At 39.6% G+C, this 21117-nt stretch overlaps 1 protein-coding gene across 4 annotated transcripts in view; it reads right to left on the bottom strand.

Annotated features, from left to right (window-relative positions):
* Positions 1–21117, bottom strand: part of ROBO3 (roundabout guidance receptor 3) — a 2447731-nt gene that overhangs the window by 542199 nt on the left and 1884415 nt on the right. For all 4 annotated transcript variants that reach the window (XM_044081188.1, XM_044081190.1, XM_044081189.1 and 1 more), the window contains one exon: positions 6067–6272. In XM_044081188.1, coding sequence (XP_043937123.1) covers positions 6067–6272 — 206 coding nt within the window. The remainder of the gene's footprint in view (positions 1–6066; positions 6273–21117) is intronic.

The following is a 21117-nucleotide window of genomic DNA, read 5'->3' as shown; positions in this document are numbered from 1 at the left end:
TGTCCAACCCCCACAAAGGAAATGGGGCTTCTTACTAATCTTCTCTGCTAGTCCCTCTCTCCCACTTTCATGTAACCATCAAAGTTCATAGCAAGGATGTTGTCTATGTGAATTGTATACCCACAGACCATGCATGTGGGTGAAAGTTTATGTCCCACTCAGATGTAATGGGCAAAAGCAGTAGCTTCACTTGTAATGTTATATACAATTCATTTGGAATTATTCTTAATGCAACTACAACTGACACTGCTAGTAGCACGTTTCATATATATGCTTCTTTTTACCATAGTAAACAGCAAAAAAGGGCTTAAAATGTCATTTTCAGGTCACTAAGTGCTTCTCTAGACTTCACCCCCCTAGCCTTTTGCATCTTCTGGCAACTCTGAACCACCATAGGATATTTTTATTTCTTGAGACAGACTCAGCTGTTTTCTTTCTGTCTATTGTTTTAGTACCAGTACTATGACAATCAGCAATCAGTGTCTCAACATTTCTGAAGGCTGCCATTTCAGAATACAGTCAGGCTGCCAAAGCACATGCTGTTGTGATGGTCAATACATTTTACTGTTTTAAAATTTGCTGATATATATATATATATATATATATATATATATTAGGCAGAAGCACACTCAGCTGCAGTTCTCATCTGAAATAAAAATAACTGGAAAAAGATCTCTCAATCATTATGAAATTAAGTGGGGAAGTTTGACCTCTGCCTTTTAAATAACAAACATGACAGGCAAAGTTCTTGCCTTCGTCTCATATAAAATAAGCATCACAAATGCTCCAGTTAAAAGTCTACTCTAACATATGAGAACAATGAAAGTGAAACAGAAAGCAAACCCGGAGTGAAAATGATGTGACAGGAAGGTGCAGAGAGGTGGAGTGAACTGAAGGTTCTTCTTTTTATTCCTCACCTTTTATACAGAAAATTCATCTGGAAGACACTTTAGTTTTCTTCCATGCTGCACTGGGCCTGTAACCTGGCCCACTTTTTACCATGAATCACAACAACCCAGTGAGGCAAGCTTTCCTTGGGGACCATTAACTCAGTCGTCTCCTGAATCTGCCTGACAGCTCTAATTTTTTCTTGGGCAACAAGCCGCAGCTGCTATAAACTGATGCTATTGGTCACTGGGGGACTCACCAGATGCATTAACCTTCTAACTCTATCACATTGAATGCACAAAAATAATGTGAAATATTTCACTCCTTACTGACTACCCACATAAATTTTTAAACAAATGTTTAGTTTGAGCCTAGTATTTTTATAAATAATTTATGAATAACCTCTGCTTTACCCCTCCTGCTGCATTGGATGTTACCAGCATTATATTCAGTAGCTGCCTGCAATTTGCAGTAGACACGTGTATACATCAAGCACAACACACACTGGGCTGCAATCAGCTATAATGCAACAAGTTCCTGATAGCTTGCTATGCAGCCAGCTATGCCTAGACCTCCCCCCCCCAACACACACACACACACACACACACACACACACACACACACACACACACACACACACACAAACACACACACACACACACCAGCTATGCCTAGAAACACACACCCCCACACAAGCTGTCTGCTTACTCTTCTCTCATTCACTGGATCATCAAATGTTGACATGTCTAAAAATACAGTGTCTAACGCAGAACAACTTCCTGTTTATCTAGTCAAGACACGGACTTACTGCTAGAACCTTTTAATGTGATTGTGTGTGTGTGTGTGTGTGTGTGTGTGTGTGTGTGTGTGTGTGTGTGTATGTGTGTGTGTGTGTGTGTCTGTCTGCCCTGTCAGCATGAATACCGCAGCCCTCTAACTGTTCACATTTTTGTTTTAATAGCATATCTGATCAGTCTGGATAGGTTAATGCACTTCTGTCAAATATTTAACAATCTAGCTGTCCGTACCTGACAGACTTTACAATTGATGAATGCACAATTGTGCGTGCTGCACAATAGTGCAGTTTTACCTGTTCAGCTGTTATGGGACATCATGCGCTGAGATTTGCTGTTGGCAAATGATGTACACTTGGTATGTGGTAACCAAAACGCACATAATTAAAGTCATTATCTTTTGCTCAACTTCTACAGATTCAGTTTTCCAGTATGAGTAACCTCATTCTTCTTCTTTCAGAATGGGGCTTACTATCTTATATACAAATATAAGTCATTTGGCAGGGAGAAATGTTGCTAGATTCAATATGTCATGATTTAAACATGTTCCATTTCATACTAAGGCGTTGTTCTTGACACTGCATCAGTTCTTTTACAAACATGGAGTTATGGCTCTCCCAACATGCAGGTCATTTCCCTTGTGCATGATTCATAACTGTAAAGGTCAGTATGATGCATACCAAATACTTACTAAAACATAGGAATACAGGAAAAAGGTAAACAGTAACCAAACATGTTACAGAGAAAGGAAGAGAAAGAACTGACAAGTTATAAAAAGATGTGGGAGTTGTTTATATACTGCAGAGGAATCTTGCCTCCTCAAAGCAGTGGCATTATTTCGGCTGAATGGGTAAGAAACAGCAGGTACTGCAAGGTTGTAGTAAATGAACTTCTCCCATGTAACTCTCCTAGATTCTTGCCGGGCACACTACTCTTTATACAGACAAGTGCTATATAACTGTTGGTCAACGATGACTATTATATTAACTTGGTCTTTATGTTTAATTTATCTTCTGGTTTGATAGCAATGTTACCTGGTCAATCACTTTTACCTTTTTCTTCTTTTCATTATTATTCACGGTCCTCCAGCCTGTCACTTGCACAGATCAAATATTCAATGCCTATGTTAAGCACTCTGTCAAAAATGATAATAAAAACTGAACCTTAATATTATTCCCAAATGCCTTCTCACTTGATCTTCTGAAGTATTAATAATCAGACATAAGCTGTCCACAGGCACTCTGTTGATATTAAATGAGTTGTTATCAAGGCTTCCCATATGAAAGGTTTTCTCTGCTAAACCAATGATTACAACCCCCCACCCCCCCCCCCAAAAAAAAAAAAAAAAAACTGCCTGTACCAATTACCTGTTTTGCCATTTATGGTTTACCTCCTCTCTGAGTATTCACTTTGTAAATTAAAATCTAACACTTGTTTGTGTCTTTCGGCTTTTCCTGGTTAGGGGTCGCCACAGAGGAACTCCGGTCCGCTAATGATTGGTAGTGGATTTTTACATACTGGGTTACCAGCCCTGACGCACAACCTTCAACGAAGGCACACCCCATTCATGTATGCCTCCACACAGAAGACGCTCTAGCTGAGACTCAAACGGGACAACGTCTTGCTATGAGGCGACAACGCTACCGCAGCACCACCACCGCAGTAGAAATTAAAATCTAAAATCTAACACTATTCATCTGAAATATACCCATTTTCTAAGATGAAAATTTTGCCCCTTTTGAACACTGAATCGGTGGAACTATTTTCTCTCTCTCTCTCCTATTACCTTTTCCAAAGCTCTTTTGCCTCCTCTGAAAGAGCCATTAATTTCTGATAACTTTCTTAGATGCTTCCTGTTGAAGATACATGCAGACTGTGTGTGATTCTGTCAGTGTAGTATTCAGAACACCACCTTGACAATATTTTAATGTATGCTGATAACATAGCCCTTATATAATCAGGGTAAATTATAAACAATGTCTTCTTCAAGACCTTTCCGCAGTCCTTACCTGGCTAGAAGAAAAGTAACCCATACTTAACTTGAACATAACATATTGTTGACTCAGTGTCCTCCTTTAAAATAGCCTGATCTTCCTCTCGGCCCTATGATGACTCATTTTAACCAGCCTAGAAATAAAACTAACCAGACTTTTTCCAGCTGGAGACAAGTCTCTTGGTTTGATATCTCTGAGGGTGATTCAGCTACTGGAAATTATATTTTTTAGTGTTATCTACAAAACAGCCCCTCTCTTCTGCCAATGCTTCTAGCAAGAATTGTCACAAGCTGCAAATAGTCTTTTACAAAAATCAGTCTTTTATAGCAACTTCCACCATAATGTGATCATCATTTTATTACAGTTTCTCTTAGCCAACATCTTCCAGTAAACAAACTACTTCTACTAACACTCATTAAAGAGATCCATAAACTCAACACTTCACCACAGATACCAGCAAGACCTTCTACCACACTTATCTTTGCCCACCTCAAAGAGGCGATAGGAGCATGCACGTGCTTTGCTGCCCCTTCCCTCTTCTCCATTGGGATCTGCTGACCTGTCCTTCAGATCTCTATGCCTCAACACTACCTCTTCTGTCACAGGCTGCTCCAACTCTCTGTCCACTTTGGTTTAAGATAGCTGCCTCTGTTTTCCACTTAAGCCACTTTGCCTTCTTACCACCTGATTACTCTTCAGTGCCTCCTCAAATGCCTTTTCAACACTCCTAGTTGAATCATACTGTATGACTAAGTCAGTGGCCTGCCATTCCACCGTGTACACAGCCACACAGGTTTCTGATGTCTTTGTGTTTCAGCTATGAAGGGTTACTTTACTAATCAGGTATTTATTTTTGCACAGTGTATAAATCCATTTTCGCATTGTAACACAATGTATAAATATTCTCTATAGGTTTTCTTTGTTTCCAGGCTGTAATTGAAATGGATTCATTAAGATCAATCTATTATGCCAGTAAACAATTTAATTAATTTATTTGCCATTAACTAGCATGCCTAGAATCCCTTCACCTTTGGAAGTTTAAATTTGGTGCTATCCTTTTTGTCCACTTGAAGGAGACATACCCTGCACAGAGTTTGGTATCCTCTGCAAAATATGAAATGTTTACTTTCAATCCAGCTGCAGTACAGATCAGCAGAATCCTAGTATCTTTGGCCAGGAAAATAAAATAATTTCCTAGCCCAGCTTTAGAGCTAAGCAAGCAATTCTGTATTGTTTATTCTCATATTTCTCACTGAGGGACGAAACATTTAGTTAGACCAGAAGCAGCAGCTGATGCAGCCACATAAAGGGCATGGAAATATATCCCAACTCTGTCTTATATGGTACTTGTGTTGATACACAAAATATTCTGCTTCCGCCAACCCCAAGCCAAACCCATATGACCTTACTGCTAGAACTCAGTTGTGTGGCATCATTTAGAAAGCACTGTATATTCACAAATGAGTTTTCTTAACTGTAAAAATGTCATGATAACTCTTAGACAAAAAATAAATAAATAAAGATAAACTAAAAAAAAAATGTGCTAGCGTGTTTGAAGCATACCAACTGTCAGAAAAGATAAAATAATGCAATGACAAAACTGATATTTCATGTTTTCAGACAATTTTGGAGCTGATGGTCCAGTTGAGGATGTTTCACTGTGCTTAAAAATCATATTAAGAAAATAAAAACAATACTATTGAAGGGTAACGCTCCTCCTCTCATATACCCAAGGAAGCTGAGATGCTCCCTTTGATTATAACAAACTCCAAGGTTGCTGCATCTTTGGGATAATGATACACTGAACTTTGAATTCCCACTGAAAGTTAAACATAATTATCAAAGAACCTGGCTTAAACAAAATGTATGATTACAAAGGAAAACAAAGACAGGATGACAGCCTTATCCAAGACAGCATTACTCATTTACATGCCTCTCTTGCATAACACCAAAATACAACTTTGGTTCATGGAGTCAGTTCATGCTATTTTTGTAGATTATGAAACAAAATGCTAATGGATGGAATTAACGCTAACCTAAAAGTGATGTCTGCAAAGGGATGCTTTTTTATTGTAAGGCATGGCAAATCTTTTTGAAGGCTCTGAATGTAATTCAGACTAATCCCTCTGTTCCAAACAGAAGGCAAATGTGAGTTTGAAAATTCTCTTTCTATCGTATCTCATACAGTACTAAATTGGCTACTTGAACTAAACTCTGCAGCTATAGATGGCACTTAGTTACCACTAAGCTAGAATTGTGTATAATGTTTGTTGCAGGTGCTAGGCCATCCTTTAAGAGCCTAGAGTTTGTATGAAGGAGTACAGATTACATATGATAGTAAGCAGTGGACACCCGTTCAGGTGTAATGTGATGCAGACTGTGGACATTACCTGCAGATTAGCGATTTGCAGGGTGCTGTTGGCCAGCAGGGCTGCTCTTGGGTCTTCATCTACTACTTTCTGCCCATCTTTCAGCCACTGTACTGTGGGAACTGGGTTTCCCATCACATGGCATTGCAGTTGTGCTGTTGTATTGATGGTAAGTGTCTGATTCACTGGGCCCCGACGAATAATCGGGGGAATACGATCTGACATCACTAAAGAAAAGAGAAAATAACAGGTTAATGTCTGCATTCTTTAATAATTGCATTTCTGACTTTCAATTTTTTTTTCTAAATCTAATTACATGTATATCAGAATGTTTCCTGACTATACAGCTGACATGACTAATTCCAATCACTGTATCTAATTCTTAGATGATGCTCTCTGTACTTCCCCCTTTTTGTGACACAGTGACACTGTAACAGAGGTATCCAGCACCCTATCTCGCCAGTGACAGTGTTACTTCTGGGAGCTGTTACTCATAAATATGGCTACTGACAAAGAAACTCACATAAAACATGAATGACAACACACTTTCCTGACATGTTAAGGAAAGACTAACTGAAAATTATATTTAATGAAGGATTTCTAGTGAGCAGCTCTGCAGCAAAGCTGAATAAGTTCCAAGCAAACAATAACCAGATAATGACAAATGCTGCTACAGTGTACCTTTAGGGAACTTACCTTCCTTCTGGTTGGCAATGTTAAGCACAGGAAAAGCAACACTGTATAAGTAACAATATAAAACATTTCAAAATACATCTTATTTTAAATTTCCAGGGTGACAGTCACACCCATATAAACATGAAATACATGCAACAGAGGAATTTTTATAGCTAAACTTTGTTTTCTGTCCTGCCTAAGTTGCTCTCTGCTGAACTGATGTTATTTTCTACCAGCAAACATTTCTATGAGAAAATAGATTTTATGTGTGAAGTTGTAATCCTTCTAGAGCTACTTCACTGACCTTCTCTTTCAGCAGTTGCATGTATAGGATCAGAGGTAAGCACTAGGCTAGTTGCCTTTGCGGGGCATTTTAAGCTTAGCCAGTTTCCCTTTCTTGCTCAAAATAACCTGTCACATTTGGTTAGAGACTGGCCTTACCAATCCCATGTTCAATAATTACGTATTACCCCAAATGAGAATAATTGGGATCATACCACAGATAATTTGAGGGGGAGCTATGCATGACATAAAGCATTTAGGAGCTGCCTCTGTCCATTAGTAGTACAGGGGGCAGTCCTGGGGTGAAATTTCTGTTTCTCATTCATAGATCTAAGTTGCACTAGAATATAGGCAGGAATTAACTTTCTTTTATGTTGGCAGTCTGTTGCACAGACTTTTAATAATTCTATTGGAACCTGATACTGTACTCTTCAAATGCATCTCTACATGCTCAAGTGCACTTCTAGCAGGTCAACATGCACTGTCCCTCTCCTTACATGTCCAGATGTCTGATGTCTGAAACATTACTTTGTGCTGTACCTTAAAACTTCATTTTTGTTCTACATCATGGTTCTAAAGGAAAGTCTCTGCTGACTTTGTCTGAAAGTCAGTTATTGGTGTAACTATACATAAGCCTAAGAAGTCAAGTCTATTAATTGTTTAAGTCTAAGCTGCTTAATTTCTCCAGTACATATACTGTGCCTGATAGGGGAACTGTTCAAATGAAATCTTGTAATACAGAATAATAAGTTATTCATTTAGTGGGACAGGTCATTAGCTGTAACCTTCATTTCTGTCTGGCCAACAACCTGACAGTGTTATTTAAATAAACATTTTATGCACAAGCTGCTTTTATTCCAAATTCATTTAACAGCTTTCAAGAAAAGGTCACAAATGAGCTGGCTAGAATAATTAATGTACAAACATTTTACTTCATTAAAGGCATATATTGCTTGTATTAAGATGCCGGGTATAAGCCAACTCCCTGACTTAAGGCTGTGTGCAAAGAATATGCATCTTACATGTAGTTACTGCAAAACCAATACATAACCAAACAATGCATTGTACAAAATACTGCTGTATTAAGAGAAAAAAGTACCAAAGAAAAATACACACAAAAAGTACACTTTGTGTGTGCGAGTGTGTGTGTGTGTGGGGGGGGGGGTCAAAGCTGACATTCTCCTGCTAAGGCTCTTGCCACCCCTATAGTGCCTTTTTTAGGTGATGTTCCAAAGACCAAATTACCACTGTAACAGCTATAAATAAATGCAATCTGAGAGTCATGCTGCTCAAAGCTAGAAGTCTAAATGTCAAGATGCACTCACTCAAAGCAGTCCTCAGAATGGAGAACACTGACATTTGTGCTGTAATGGAGACCTGGTTTAAAGCAGCAGAAAGCAACCCTGTGCTACCAGGCTATAACTCATTCCACACCTTTCAACCCCGAAACATGGACCAAAGCTCAAAGGGCAGTGGTATCTCCATATTCATAAAAGATATGCAAACCTACAGACTAGCAGCCTAGCAAAACGCATCTGAGATACTTCAGGTACAACTTAACATTTGGTAAGATGGCGATCCAGGTCATAGCCTGCTATAGGTCCCCAACCATGTCCTAGACTCTCACTCCATATTCTTAAGCACCCTGGAATTTATCAAGGTCCAACCCCATACTCTCTTACTAGGAGACTTCAACTACCCCTCCCGTCAACTGGGAAAACTACGCAAGCACCAATACACTGGCCCAACTCTTCCTGGAATTCATCAATTCCAATGCCCTAGACCAGCTCATTCTGACCCCTGCTAGAGGAAGCAACATCCTTGATCTGGTTATTACTAACATGGGTGGCCGTTGCTCTGCACCAATAGTCCATCCCTCTCTGGTCAGATCCGACCATAAACTAATCACCATGGAAATCCCCATCTCACCCACACCCCCAGAAAGGTAACCACCTTGAAAAACTTCTCCAGAGCTGACTTTGGACTCCTAAAAACAGAGGTGGCTAACTTCATGGCACATATACCAATGTAAAATAGCTGCATGACTGCTGAATCATGTACCAATGCACTGTACGAACATGTACATAAATGCATGGAACTAGCCATACCCAACAGAACCAAGACGCTCTCCTCCAAAACAATGAAGCCAGTCTGGTGGTCCCCTGTCATTAACAAACTCTACAACAGAAGGAAGAAACTGTTGCAAAAAAATGTGAAGTCACAAGACTGGAAAACCTCCCTTATTAGCCTCAACAAAAAGTTGAGATCCCTCATCAAATCCTCTAAAGCCAGCTATGAAGGCAGAATTGGGCAGACACTAAAAACAATCACAAAGCTTTCTGTAGCTATATCAACAGCCTCCACAGCAATACCCATATTTGCTCTAAGTTACTGCACAATGGTTCCTCCTTTACTAAGCCAACAGATATTGCCAACATACTGGCTGACAGGCACAATGGTACCTCCTATACTGAGCCAACAGGTATTGCCAATATACTGGCTGACAGATTCAGTGTCAACTTTACCCTCCCCCCCACCCAAAGGACCAATCACAGTACTGGAAGAATGCTAGGCACCCAGCATCACTGCAACATTGGTTAAAGCTTCACTGCTCAAGGCCAAGAATACAGCTTCCATGGGACCCGATAATATCCCTGGCTGTGTTCTACATGAACTACAAAGCAAACTGGCACCACATATGTGTGACCTGTTCAGTCACAGTCTCACCTCAGGATTTGTCCCTACCGAATGGTGCATTGCTACAGTCATCCCTCTCCATAAAGGGGGAGTGACTATAGATCCTGGGAATTAACGCCCCATTAGCCTGACGAGTCTGACATGTAAAGCTATGGAACGCATCATCATGGACCTGATTAACAAAGATGTAGGAAATCTCCAAACTCTAGACGCCACACAATTTAGCTTTGTGAAAGGGAAATCATGCCTGCTCAACCTGGTTGTCTTCTTTGAGTCAGTCACCAGGGCTGTGGATGAAGGTAAGGCAGTCCATATAGCCTACCTTGATTTGGCCAAGGCCTTTGATACAATTCCTCACTCGGGAATTAGTGATAAACTCACCAAACTAGGCATCAACCCCTATATCACTAGGCGAGTTGCAAACTGACTCACAGGTAGAACACACCGTGTGAAAGTAGTGGACTCCAAGTCAGACTGCCAACCATTCATGAGTGGAGTCCCACAGGGATCAGTCCTGGGTCCTCTCCTCTTCGGCATCTACTTCTCAGAAGTCCAGGCCAACACAAAGGGACTCTGGCTGACCAAGTTCACAGTTGACTGCAAGCTGGGAGCCATTATTAACTCCCCAAGTGATGCAGACATCCTACAGAAAGGCCTCACTGAGACCAATGACTGGTGTCAAAACCATGGCCTTAAGCTTAATGCTAAAAAATGCTCTGTCATTCCCTTTGGTAAAACTCAGTTTCTACTAATTACTACATTGATGGAAGCCCAATGAACACAGAAGGCGTTATAAGAGATCTTGGGATGCAGATTGACAGCAACCTCTCCTTCGACCACCACATTGCCACTGTGGTCAGAAAGTCCTTCTATGTATCACATCTCATTACCAAGGGTTTTGCAACCAGGAAGAAAGAGGTCATCACCTCTCTCTCTACTCTTCCCTCATTAGACCAATCATCGAGTATAATGCCCCATTTGGTATGTACCTCATTGGACACCTGCAACAGCTCAGCTGGACAGGCCACAGAAGTACCTCATGAAGAGGATCCTAGGCATTAAACACATGTTCGACACGGAGAGACTCAGAAGACTCCAGCTATTCTCTGTCTCATATCACCTACTTAGAGGCAATCTCTACTTGGCTTACAAAGCCATGTCTGACCGAGTTCTTTTAGAAATGCTACATCTAAAGAAATCCCAATCTCTCCGCACCACATGCTCCAGAGACCTCAACCTCATTACCACAATCAACAGAACATGCTGGAGGGACAGGTTCCTCACCCACAGACTGCCCATGTTATGGCATAGACATCCCATACATGTCAAGCAGAGCACCTCACTGGCCCTCTTCAAGAAAAATCTTGATGAGTGGATGGGTAACAGAAAGTTCACCCCAAGGATCATTCCAGTGGCTTTACTTGATAAAGGCACTGGGAACTAATGTCGGGCAGCATGATGCCTGGGCACTTCTATGGGTCAGGCTTGTGAAGGCACCAGGGCCATTAGCCTAGTACACACTTATGAACCTATGAACCTAAGAGAAATACCTCCGACATTACTGTAACTTGAAGACAGACACACAGAAGTCACCTCTGTTGTGACGGCCCCTACAGTTCATGCAGTAATCACTGCACTAAAATTTCCGGTAAAATGTGATGCCCACAGACTGACAGGTTCTAATTTGTCAGAAGTGATTTTAATAAAATGACCGGCTATCATATGTCAGTCTTAAGCCATTCGCAAGACAATTCTGGGGTACATTAACAAGAGTCACTCACTAGTCCAGGATGTAACTGTGGCTCATTAAAAGTCTGAGTTTACTACTGTGTATTTCCATACTTATCCATTCCCCTCAATCTTTTTAAAAACACACTCATGTACTATCTGAACACACCACCCTTTTACTAATTCACCAGTCTTCAAAGAAAACTATACCTCCACTACCTACATTATTTGGTTGCTAACGTGTAGAAATAGCACAGAAATATCATAAAGCCAATGAGACTTAAAGCTTGGGAAAAATCTTATATACGCAAGATCTTATTGGCCAATGTCAATCATAAAAATTGAAACTTATCCAATCATATGACAGTCGTATGGGGCATCCACTTTGTAAACAGCATTCAGTTACGTGTGTTAAGAGAAACATTTTCTTGCTGAATCCCACAGTGCCATAGCACCCTGACTAATGGATGCTGAAAAGATATGAGCTATCTCTTTCTCAATGCTTGATGCACATGGATTTGCAGTCCAACTAGTGACAGTGGGTATGGGTTTGTAGTCCACCTAGTGACAGTGGGCCTTGTCTGTCATCATCCCCTCAGCTTCAGTTTCATTTAGTAATATTCTATACATATTTGGTCCTTTAATATTAGTATGAGGCAAGGATGCTCCTTGTCTCCCTTCCTTTATATTCTCTCCTTGGAACCCAAGATTAGTGGTGTAAAACAATGCCCTACTAGTCAATCTGTGGCTGTACAGGGGTGTCATGTTAAGTTACAGGTTTTACAACTGGTTTTCTAACTCCAACTGTTCTCTTCAAGTCTATCACTCAAGTTCTCCATGCCCTTGCCATATATTTCATGGTATCAAATTATAAACTTAATAGGAATAAGATGTGCATTTCCACTACACCCCCCCCCCCCACATGGAGAATGATCCATGCACTTCTGAACTTATTTGCTCACCAGGTGGAGTTAATTATCTGTTCTTTCAACTACTACATGCTCTTTTGCTAGGTGCAGTCAGGTTGAGGGTTCTTAGAGCCTTGGAAAGGTGTCCCACTCACAGTCTTTCCTTATGTTTGAGTTAATATAATTAAAATGATGGTTATGCCTTGAACAGTCTATCCAATATCTATCAAACATCATGGACCTGGTACTCACCAACATGGGGGACTGCTGCACCACCCCCAGTGTGTGGCCATCCCTGGTGAGATCTGACCACAAATCAGTCTCGCTAGAAGTAACTATAACACAAGACCTCACCCCTCCCTCCCCCTTAGCAACAACTAGACTAAAAACTTCTCAAAGGCCAATTACAACCTTTTACGTGATGTCATACATAGCCTCATAGCCCCTGCCCCCACAGATGGAACAAACACCTATGTTGAGTTATACACAAATGCTTTAGATAAGCACCGGTACAATTGTATCGACTTTGCTGTACCTGATGGAACCAAATCAAGAGCTTCAAGGAAAAACAAACATGCCTGGTGGACAACTGCCATTAATAGGCTATACAATAAGAGAAAGATATTGCTGTCTAAAAGTAGGAAGGAATGGTCTCAATACTGGAAACAATCCCTCCTCGACTTAAACAAGCAAATAAGACTCCTAGTGAAGTCCTTCAAAGCTAAATCCAAATTAGCTTCCCTAACTAAGGATAATCACAAGGCATTCTTCAGTTACACCCATAACCTCAAAGGTAAGGCCCAGAATTGCGCTGAACTCATAGTGAATGGTACTACATATATAGAACCTGTGGATATAACAAATCTGCTGGCTGACACATTCATTGGAAACATCACTCCCCTGTTCCTGCCACACATACCTCAAAGTATCCCAAACACCTGTCCCTCACCTAGTATCTCTGAGGAGCAAGTCTTAAATACCCTCTCCAAGGCCAAAATCACAGCCACTATGGGACCACACAACATCCCAGACTGTGTTCAACATGGTTTAAAACAGGAATTAGCATCACCATTGAGCACACTTTTCAATCACAGCCTAAGCACTGGCTTCATCCTAGTGGAAAGGAAAACAGCTACCGTCATCCCTTTGCACAAAAAGGGTGTATCCACAGACCCCGGGAACTACAGACCCATTAGGTTGACCAGTCTTATCTGCAAGGCCATGGAACAAATCATTATGCACCTTATAAACAAAGATACAGGAAATCTTCAAATGCTCAACCCCCACCCAGTTTGGCTTTGTCAAGGGGAGATCATGCCCGTTAAACTTGGGGGACTTCCTTGAGACAGTCGTCAAAGACCTAGATGAAGGTAAATCTGTGTATATGGCCTACCTAGACTTAGCCAAGGCCTTTGACACAATCCCCTACTCAGGCATCACTGATAAACTCACCCAGCTGGGTATCGACCAACTGGCTCACTGATAGAATTCATACAGTCAAAATAGGGGACTCCAACTTCTCCAGCAGACCCGTAACCAGTGGTGCTCCACAGGGATCAGTTCTAGGAGCCCTACTGTTCAGAATCTACTTCTCCAAAATGCAGGCAAAAACTAAAGGACTGTGGCTGACAAAGTTTGCTTATGAATGTAAACTGGGAGTGATCACTGAAACCCCTGGGGATGTCAACATCCTGCAAGGTCTTACACAGACTAATGACTACTGCTAAAGTTATGATCTTAAACTTAATGCAAAAAAATGCATTAACATACTCCTCGGCAAGGGTGATGTTCCTGCAAACTACCACATCAATAGAAATACCCTAAGCACACAGTCAGTGGTGAGAGATCTGGGCACAGAAGTTGACAGCAACCTTAACTTCAGTCACTATTTCTCACAGAGGTTGCCCCACCTTTGGAACAAGTTTCCTATTCATGTTAAACAAGGCCCCTCATTGGCCCTATTTAAGTACAATTTGGAGACTGGATGGGTAAATGGAAATTCACCCTGGGACTTCCACCTGTGTCCCTCTTGGACAGGGGAAATAGGTGCTGATTTTAGTGTCTGCTTGAACTAGACATCCTTGGGAACATGGATTGAATTTGGCTAGGCTTGTAAGGGCCCTGGGGCCATTAGTCTAGTAACCGCCTATGATCCTATGATCCACTCTGTATGCTGCTGAAAAAAAATCATTGCGCCTGGTTCCCCTCTTTCGATTTCTCTCTCACTCTCTGCTCAAAATTCTCTAAATGCATCTGTCACAGAGAAAGGCCACAAAGTTCCTTCAGTACTTGCACCTTGACACTAGAAGGAATTTGCCTCCCCTACCAGAGCATGTACCATACAAGCTAGGCCACTGCTGCCTTTTAAAGCATTTCTCTAGTCCTTCCCTTGTCTTCTTGGGGATATCCTTGATGTCTTCAGACTGTATCAGCACCTGAGCATGTATCTACCTTTGCTTGATTCATACATCCCAAAAGAAGAATTTTAATTTTTTTCAGACTAAAATCTGGACACAGTGTAGGTTATTGTTAGTGCTAACCCCCAAGACTAACAGTGGGGTGCCTGTTCTGTTAACCCTTTTTTCTCTTTAATCCCTAATGTTGCTACATTTTTAGCAGATTCTAAACTCCAACATGTGCTGCTCTCTGATTTATTACTGAGTGGTTGCTTGCTGAAGGAGGCCTTATGTGTATGTGTGTACGTATTGCCCTTGGGGGGCACTAGCTCTATCCACACTGATTTCATACCTGTGTAGGTGACAGAATGCACTAATACTGTAGGCCTTTTCTGCAAAGCAGCTAATCACTACTACACGCTATGTATAGGCCTCTTCCCTCCTATTGTCACTAACTTTACCTTTCAGGGACAAAACATCTGCTTACTACTGGACTCTCCAAATTTGGTCAGCTTCTGGTACATTAACATGACCTCCACCCCAGAATAAGGCTCAAGTCTGCTTGTCCCAGGATATGGCACAGTGTCTACTTTATATCAGCTTTTGTTAATACAGCTGTTCCTGGAAATGACACATCCCTTGTAATAAGTGTGGGGATAAATCAGCTGACATTACACACATACTATGCTCATACCTCTCAACCTTTTGAGCAAGAAATATGGACAAAGTCATAACTAAAAATAGGGGCAATCTTTAAATATTGCTCTTACAAACTAGAAAGTTGACAGAATGATAGGTTTTGCACTAAGATGACTTTTCTCAGGGGTAGGAAATCTGAAAGTCAAATGTCTGTCATTGTTTTCTAACTTCATTCTTTAATGAGTTGCCATTAATTTACCAGAAAACCACAATTTTATAAAAATCAAACCAAAAATATGAGGCAAAAATCTGGACATTCTGTATATAGCCAATTCTCTGCTGCCTCAGGAATTGACCTATGGCACATGTCAGAGGACAATGTACACTATAAAGTGTGACATGGATGTGAAGGGTTTGATTTTTCTTCTTAATGTTATCCAGGTCATGAGTATCAAGTTTGCAACAGTATGTTATGTTATACAGGTCACCACGGGGCCCTAACTCCTATACCATGATTAACTATTACCTTGCTGAGCTGCAATATTCTCATGTGTACTTGTATATCTCAATGTCCAAATCTGTAACTTTGGAAAAAATAAAGAATATTAATTTGAGAAAAATTGTTTATATTGCACAAAACAGTTATAAAATCAAAAATGATCTTGAACTGAGGCATAATTTTATGCACTTGAAATAAATATTTCAAAGTGTACTAAGACTGACCACAAAAATTAGAACAGTAGCATTAAAGAGGATGTCTAAAGGTATAAAACAAACTTTTCTTTTCACCCACACAAAAAGTGCTTGCGTGAATTTTTATGCAAGCTTTTTGTAGCACAGTATACATAGCTTTAGAGATTTCTTCTGAACAGAGACTGACTGAACTGAGCCATGTTTACAGCATTAATATTAAAGGCCAGGTGGGAGGTGTTGATGTCATTCATTTTTTTTTTTTTTTTTGCCAAACTGTTAATTTAACAGTGACCCGGTCATAATCCTCTATATTATAACTAGTCTTCAGAAACACTCATCAGAAGTGGAAGGTCCAGTCCATGTGTATTTATATCTGTGTTGCCTTCTTCCTAAAACTTATTAAGATGGACTTGAATCCCCAAGTAATTTACTAGAACATACATATGCCAGTGGTACGTTGGTTACAGACAATGTAGGCGGCACAGATTACCATGACGTAATGGCTGTTACCTCTCAGACCATCATAGAGAAGGTTAACCAATATGAATTTAAAAACACCAGGGCTGCTATGTCTAATTCAGAGTAGTTTTACCTTAAGATTTAGACAAAACTGGTGAAAAATCAATCTCCTCCACAGATGCCTGAGAATGGGGTACAGTTCTGGGAATAATAATTGTTACTGACTGTCATCAACTTATTAAGGACAAATAAAGAACTGCAAGAGACTAAAAGGGAACTAGAAAGAACATGCTGAATGGGATCAGTCCCCCCCCAAAAAAAAAGAAACAGTTACACAATAAGGGAGAAAATAAAGTCACATATATTAGATTTAGACCCTGGAATCTAGTGTAACACTGATGGAAGGATATGTGATAAGTGTAGCTCACTGGGAGATCATGTGGAATCCAGTGTAACACTGATGGAAGGATATGTGATAAGTGTAGCTCACTGGGAGATCATGTGGAATCCAGTGTAACACTGATGGAAGGATATGTGATACGTGTAGCTCACTGGGAGATCATGTGGAATCCAGTGTAACACTGATGGAAGGATATGTGATAAGTGTAGCTCACTGGGAGATCATGTGGAATCCAGTGTAACACTGATGGAAGGATATGTGATAAGTGTAGCTCACTGGGAGATCATGTGGAATCCAGTGTAACACTGATGGAAGGATATGTGATAAGTGTAGCTCACTGGGAGATCATGTGGAATCCAGTGTAACACTGATGGAAGGATATGTGATACGTGTAGCTCACTGGGAGATCATGTGGAATCCAGTGTAACACTGATGGAAGGATATGTGATAAGTGTAGCTCACTGGGAGATCACGTGGAATCCAGTGTAACACTGATGGAAGGATATGTGATAACAAGCGAACCAACAGTAAGAAGCACGAGGAGCCAAGGGTTGATAAACAATTATACCATATAAAGTTTGCACTACTGGATTCAGGGATTCCAATTACCATGTCAAACACTTTATTGAAACATAAAATAAACAAAAAAACCAAATAACTATGTTTGTGAGGCTGTAATTTGAAGACTTGGTATTATCATTAAGATGGAGAAATACGTTTTAGTGACTACAGTTATGGGCATCAATAAGTTGGGGAACTCTGGAACAGAAGATATGAAAGCCAAAGACATATTTGATAATAGTAAGGTGAAACATGTTGTTTTAATGACCAGACTGTTCACCTGGCTTATACTACTGACCAGTGTGACAAGCTGGCCACAGAAGCTTAAAAAGACTACAGATGTGATATGCTGGCAGCATTTATACATATGAAAACAGTCTTGTGGCAAACTAGAAAACTTTGCATCTCAAAAGATCCTGTTGTTAAAGGAAACACATTTCTTAGCACTGATCTAATGAAGATGGAAAAAGACTTGTTTTACATTTAAATACTGTTTTCCTTTCCATGAAATGCCACACGAGCATTTAAAAATCCTCATATGTAATGTAAGAAGGATTAACACATTTAATTAATTAGACTAAATGGTTTTTAAAGTTGATTACAATTTTGTGATTGCTACTGTAGTTTGGCATTGCTGCAAAACTTGTCCATAGTCTTTCTAAGTTTTGAGGTTACTATAGGTTTAGAAAGAATATATCAGGTGGGGGTAGCTATATTTATGAAACGGAATGAGTCAAGTTAATGAATGGCTTTTAGTTGAATACAGCTTGGGTCAGGTGTAATGGGCGAAAACAATTTTCAGAAGGATTTGAGGAAGTACTTTTTACTACCACTGTATGACATCTGAATTGGTAAATGTAGGTCAACTGTTATAGGGTCTATCTCCACATGGGGTGGTGTACAAAGAATTACCCCCCCTGAAAAAAAAGACTGGCAAGTATGAGAAATATCACAAGAAGAAGACAAGAACTGATTTCACTTGTGCATTATCCTCCTCTCTCTTTTGTTGGTAAAACTATACCTGATGAAATGTCAGTAGCTCTGGAGACATACTACATAAAGCCATTTTAGAGCCAAACAAGAAAAAACGGTGATTAGTCCACATTAGAAACCTTATAATGACAAATTCAAATAGCTTTACAGTCATAAGAACTCACCAGAGAAAAGATGAGGTAGAAAACAAACAAAAAAAAACTTTTAAGTAACTCAAAGAGATCAATAAAGCTGAAGTAGTTAAAAAAGGACAAGTAGTTATCATTAAGAAAAGAGATGCAGGAGAATAAAAGTTCATAATTTGAAGAAACAAGGTGGATAGCTCAGAAAAGAAAAGATCATGCATTTTTTCCAAGAAATGATGGTACTAAACTACATTGCTAGAAGAATCAGTACAATTTCAGCTTACTTACTATTTTTTGAATTATATTTTAAATTATGGAAGTTAAGTTGAATGAAACTGATCTAGGTATATCCTAGGGAACATCAGACTGACAGCTAATGAATACGAGTTTTGCCATCAAAACATGCAAATCCTTTACTTTTTAGGAGAAAAATATACTAAAGCAATTACAGTTTTCACATGACAAAGGAAATTTCTGGTTGAAATCAAAACACAAACAAATGAAATTTCTGTTAGAAATCAATCACCTTATGCCATATTCATCTGCCTTAAATCTAGCATTTACATTTATCATAAACAGTAACCATGGATCAAATTCTTTTTGAAACTGCATTCTCAACAGTTGTACATTTATATGCATTTTCATTCTATTGTAGTAGCCTTAAAGATGAGTCACACCCAAAAAAAGATGGAGTAGTATGCAACAGGATTCCTCTTTTCTGGAACAGATTACATAAGAATCGTGTAGGTGTTGGCTTAATTTATGCTAAGACTTGACAAATAGAAGGCATGCTTTTGCCATCTAGATGTTCTTCAGATATGGAGAGGTGACGAACTGTAAGTCAGTTTTAGACTGCTAGCTATTCATTTAATGTATGAAGCTTTTCATGCATTTTTTGTGTGTATTCTTATAAAAATCACATGAAAAAAGGTTATTCTAAAGATTAAAAAAACAAATTAAATCATTGGTTATGTTTTAATATTTACTTGTAATGTTTATTGCATGAACTCTCTTATGATTAGTACCCATTTTCTCATTAGAATCCTGTTACCTGGATTCAGGTAAATCAAGTGAGACATAATGCATATGTATAGAAACTGGATTAGGAAGGGTGAACAGATATTGGGTATAACCTCCCCTGACAGACTGCAATGCATCCTATAATGCAACACAATACTAGCCATGGGCATTGCTCTGCTTGGTTATAGCATTTATGACCTTCGGATGTAACAGTCTCTCAGGACAGTATATACAAACACAGAGTACATCATTATAAGTGTGATTAACTGTTATTCATGCACAGTAACATGCAGGTGTGACTTGTTTAAATAAAGACTAGACAGAATTAGTTATACCTGCACAGTACACTATATCAGTCCTAGCAAACCATAATAGGAGTCAACAAACTCATATGGGAAAACATATTGGCCCCTGTGAAGACTGGTAGAGATGGATGAAGGCTGCCAGCTTAGTCAAATAGAATTTGGTACATAATTCTATCATTTGTAAATACTACGAAATGTTGAACTTAAAACAATGTGGCAACATTGCCTTCTACTTTAAAGAAAGCTAAGTCAAGCATTTCTTGTTAGTCCTTTGAAATTAATATTATTTCATCACTGCCTTTGATGTTTACAAGTCTGCTCCAGTATGGCTAGATGAAGGCTTCCTGCCTATTGTTTTAAGGCTAAAGTTAATGACCAGAATTTACATGTGGAATGTCCTTTATTACTCTAAGTGTAAAATAATGTAAATGCAGTTTCTATCAGCCTGGGAACACCAAGAAAGTGTGAAATGATGTAATGTTTTATCAGAACTGCAGTTTCAATTTAAACAGAGAGAACCAGAAGGCATTAAGCATTTTTGTCTTGAACATCCAACTCAGTACTGCCTTATGCTCTCTTTATGTAAGCAGTATGTTAGAACTGTATTTTATTTTAGAGATAGCTAGAATTTAGAAAGTTTAGACTGTGTTTTTGTTATGTCAGAACTGTACTACTGAATTATTTTAAGTATTTCTGTGTGCACTCTGAATTCTTGACTAGCACTGACTGTGTAGTAGAATGTATTGTCTTGTGGTTTTAATTATTTATTATTAAATATTTTAAAACCTTTTAACTGGGGCTGGGTTTGTGTAGAAATATGTTAAGCTCTAGAGTACACTGCATGTATACAAGGATCCTGTACCAGGTCAATCTAATAAGCCTTGAGACTGTTTAGTCATATTACCAATTGGATAATAATATTGCACAGTAATAACAGGACACCCTTTTAAAGGCCTTTGGGTAGCTGATAATATTAGCTGGGTGGTGGCAGCTGGTACTACCATATATTCTGGGTAAAAAGGGCACAGCTGGAGAACCTGTGCCAGCCTTCCCCAGGAGTGTCTGTGTGGTTGTATAAACTTATCTCAAAGTGTGTGGGTGTCTGCTACTTGAGCAGGGACACAAAGTACTGGTTGGACATAGAGGGTGCCGGAGATTTTAGCTTGCCCAGCTAGGCTGAGATCTGGACCC

The sequence above is a fragment of the Protopterus annectens genome, chromosome 8.part0, assembly GCF_019279795.1.
Source record: "Protopterus annectens isolate FY-2018-M chromosome 8.part0, PAN1.0, whole genome shotgun sequence".
NCBI classification, from domain to species: Eukaryota; Metazoa; Chordata; order Ceratodontiformes; family Protopteridae; genus Protopterus; species Protopterus annectens.
Note: the sequence above shows the minus strand (reverse complement) of the source record. Positions and strands in the feature narration are given on the sequence as shown.